Source organism: Eurypyga helias, unplaced genomic scaffold, assembly GCF_000690775.1.
Source record: "Eurypyga helias isolate BGI_N326 unplaced genomic scaffold, ASM69077v1 scaffold23137, whole genome shotgun sequence".
NCBI lineage: Eukaryota > Metazoa > Chordata > Aves > Eurypygiformes > Eurypygidae > Eurypyga > Eurypyga helias.
Genome location: NW_010260219.1, coordinates 10,984 through 14,873, shown reverse-complemented (window position 1 = coordinate 14,873; position 3,890 = coordinate 10,984). Strand labels below are relative to the sequence as shown.

The window sequence follows — 3,890 nt, the reverse complement described above, 5'->3', positions numbered from 1 at the left end:
GGGAAAGGGACAAGGAAACATTTAAATCTCTTTTCCCAGAAGTATGGAAAGCCACAGGAACAGCTGTCGACATTTAAAGTGCTTCCAATAAACAGTTACCCACTGAACATAAAAGCAAAACGTTTCGGAGATGAGCACGGATGGTCTGTAAGATAATGGATTCATTGGCTCCAAGGGTCAGAATGCCACTTGGAACCTGCACTCCCACCTTGTAACTTCTGTGGCAAAATGGTACTAGAGGACTAATTACAAACTGTCCCAAGCCCACTGATCTTTAAAGACAGTTACTACGTTGGACGGAAATGGTTAAATAACCTGCCTGCCCCCTAAAACAGAACGAGTGCCTTTCAAACGGAAACACGCTAAGTTCACACCCCACACTGTACCTTAAAGTCTGTGTTGTTTACGTGTTCAAAAACCAAAGCGGGTGTTCGAGACTAGAACAGAGAGAAAAGTGTTCAGCCATGTTCAATTGAGGCAATATGTTTTCATTTAGGATCATAAACTAAGCCATTTTTACTCCTAAAACTGCTGGAAGCCCCTCTCCCTCAGACATAGTCAGAGCAGAGCCACAGCCTGCAGCCCCCGGTAGCACCGTCTGCAGAATGAATTAACTTGTCTCAGCTCCCCGGTACCTCGTCCCGACAGAGTGAGGGGGCTGAAGGGACCTGTGGGGGAAGGGCCCTCGAAAAAGAAATTAATCTGATTAAGAGCTGATCTGATTAAGCAATTCAAAAGCAGAACTTAAGGGCAGAGGAAAACAAAAAGGCAGATCAGAGCTGAAGTCAACGACACCAACTTCACCCACAACCCCAGCGGACCCTGGAGGCTCCTCCCGTACTCACCACAGGATCCTTCACTATATCTGCCAGCGTGATGATATTGGGGCCGCCTCGCAAGTTCTCCAAGATCTTGATTTCACGCTTGATTTTCTTCTTTTTCACGGGCTGAAGAATAAAAACCCGAAGCGTAAGACAAAGCGTCTGGGTAAAGTGAGGCTAACAGCCAGCCTACCGTCCAGAGGACAGAGGTAGGGAAGTGCCACTCAGCAAAACACCCTGGAGCCTTCGCAAGGGAGTTCAAACAGCTCGATTTTCTTGTGACCCAACTGCACCATTCCAGTCAGAGCTCAAACACCTGCAGTCTCCTTTCTAATCCTGCCACCTACAGTTCTATGTGAGGGAGGGTCAGGAAGATGGCATATTCTTTTTAAAGCTGTTGGAACATGATCTGATAGTCCAAAACTTCTTAACTGGCACGTGGTAAATGTTTAACTGAGAAGCCCATGATCTGAGGGCCACTAAATGAAGGTGTTTCACCAACCAAGCCTATGGGATAACCAGCATCCAGGAGACCCTTACTCAGTCTGGCAGGATATTGCATCTGGAATGGAACGTGCAGAGCAGAAATTCAAACCTTAACGTCAGCAGTCCACACGTTTTAAAGACCAACGATCCCACCAGCTCACGGCCTCTACACACACGACAGCGGGCCAGGGCACCGTAGTCAGAGGAGGCGAGAACTTTCTTAGTCAGCTGCTGAAGCGTTCTTTAGCTCCAAGTACAAAAGTGGTGTGCCCCGGGACTTCTTTAAGATAGGGGCTAATTCCTCAGGGGCAGAGATCTGACTCAATTACCAAGCAGAGGGCTTCTATTAGGGGGACCAAGATGACAGCCCGTTTCACCGAGCGACACCGCAAAGCCAGGCTTTAAGGATTTCCGTTTTAGAACATCGAACACTGCAGACCAAACGCTGCACTTTCTGGCCTCCTGATCACCTCAGGACAGATTTTATCTTTTGCCCAATCCCCAGCTCACCTTGAGAATTTTAACAACTACTTTTTCATTATTTGTAATGTTGATGGCTTCAAATACTTCACTGTATTTGCCTCGGCCTAATTTTCGAACTAGCTGGTAGTCATCTTGATTTCTGTGGAGATAAAAAGTTAAAGAGTTCCAAAGAGCTCAGTCGTTTCCATCCCGATTTACAAACTGCTCCCTTACACTACATCACTGCCTCACCTTCCGGAGGAAGCAGATTAACTGGTGTCTTCATCTCCCAAACGTGACTATAAACATGGGAGCTTCTACTCGCCCAAGAACTTATTTCTTCTGCAGTGTCTAACATAAGCCCAACCACATATTTCGGCATCAGCAGAGTTCACCCTTCCACCAGTCTCTATATATTTGGAAGCTACATTTTTTCCTTCTATGATGTCAACAAAGCCAGTAAGACCAAAAATCTAAGCGCTACAGACGAGGCACAAACCACTGCTTGTGCTCAGCAGACTGTACGTTTCAGAACCAGGAACTGCGACAAAGCTGAGGGCAGGGCTTAGCCTGGGCCCTGCCGTACAGAAGCCACACAGGGCTGCGAAGCTGGCATCTCTGCTGTCTGCTTCTTGGATGGTTTAGTCATGAGCTCAATTTAGACACCTCCTTCCTTCAAAAAGCAGCAGACATGTCTTTTCCAGTCACTCGCAGAGAGCTGAGCAACAAGTCACAAAATAGCATGTACCTATTTAAGTCTGCCGAGCGTCTTCACTCATCCAAGTCAGCAGCAACATCAGATGTCGTTTCACTTCTCTTCAGCCCCGCGCCCAGGGCTGGTTAGGCTGTTTCAAAGATATTCTGCCCTCTGAAAGGGCGAGTTTCCTGACTACCTGGCAAAAATTCTTCAAGACAAACCCTTAAGGGGGCTGCTAAAAACGTTCTTGCACTGCTGGGGATTTAAAATTTTGACAAGAAACACTTTTTCCGAAGAAAAGTTGTGATCCTAATGTTTGCCGTGCACACCAGTCACCCGCCACAGAGCGTGAAAAAGCCTAACGCAGCACAGGCGCCTGAACCCCCCCATGCACCTCCCTGCCGGATCCTACCGGGATCAGTCCCCGTGAGCAGCCCAGAGACTCACCCCCACTCGACAACGTGCGACTCATAGTCCCAGTACTCGCGGGGTCTGTGTGTGTTCACATCCGTGTAAACTCTGGCCCTGCTCGGCACGGGTCCCGACATATCAGACAGGTTGGCAGGCGGAAGCGAGGAGATGTTTGAAATGGGAGGCTATCCGAACTGCAACGCTGGGCAGAGGAAAAAAGGCCCCAGACTCTTCCAACTGCAGAAAGAAAATAAACCAGAGGTTAAAATCTCAAGATACTATAAAAATATTTGAGTTAATCATTAAAAGCTGCTGAGGAGAGGCTGGAGCCCAGCTGGAGCCCAGCCACAGGCCTGGGATCATTTGACAGAGCTTGAAAACAATTTGCTCTCCCTCACACGGGACGGGGCCGCTTGGCCCTGCTAGGAACAGTAACGCCACCCGCCCCCAACCCTGCATCTTTCAGCATGTAGTTTCCAACTTCCACAGATAATTTTCCAACAGGGAAGAAGTGTAATGTGCTCGGTGTCGCAGGCAGACAGACTCCTTCCTTTCAGCTCCAGAGAGAGAGCAACAGCCATCAGCTACCACCTTTTCCCTGTCCAGGAAGGGGTCTCGTGCCATCCCATGTAAACAAAACACTCCGACCACTCGAGGTTGCCCAGCTGTCTCCTCTTGCCATGCACTAACAAAGAGGCCGTAAAAAGAGCCGACAGTCCAACAAGGTCACCCTTGAAACCTAAATAAAGCATTTTCTGAAGTTTAACGTCCAGAAACACCAGTTTTCATTTAAATCAGACCTCTGGGATTTACTTGCAGTTCTTACAAGGATCGAAGCGTCTCACGTGCTCACATACAAAACACTGCTTTCCCCCCAGAATAAAGATGTACATGTATTTGCCCGGAAGGGAGTACACACGGAGGCAGCCAGAAAGGTTTTGCTGGGATGGGGCATCTGCTTTGGTCCCAGCTTTCTGTAGCCAAGGCATTAAATCCAACTGTCCAAAGGAGAG

General features: G+C 48.3%; 1 protein-coding gene across 2 annotated transcripts in view; it reads right to left on the bottom strand.

Moving 5' to 3' along the window:
- The window catches only part of LOC104512120 (casein kinase II subunit alpha), a 9,652-nt gene extending 6,532 nt beyond the window's left edge, over positions 1-3,120 (bottom strand). The window contains exons 1-4 of one of the 2 annotated variants that reach the window (XM_010154976.1): positions 2,914-3,120; positions 1,818-1,929; positions 846-947; positions 387-437 (exon numbers count right to left, since the gene is read on the bottom strand). In XM_010154976.1, the coding sequence (XP_010153278.1) occupies positions 387-437; positions 846-947; positions 1,818-1,929; positions 2,914-3,014 (366 nt within the window). In that variant the 5' untranslated portion in view covers positions 3,015-3,120. The remainder of the gene's footprint in view (positions 1-386; positions 438-845; positions 948-1,817; positions 1,930-2,913) is intronic. The other variant, XM_010154975.1, reaches the window with a different exon arrangement.
- Between the last annotated feature and the right edge of the window lie 770 nt (positions 3,121-3,890).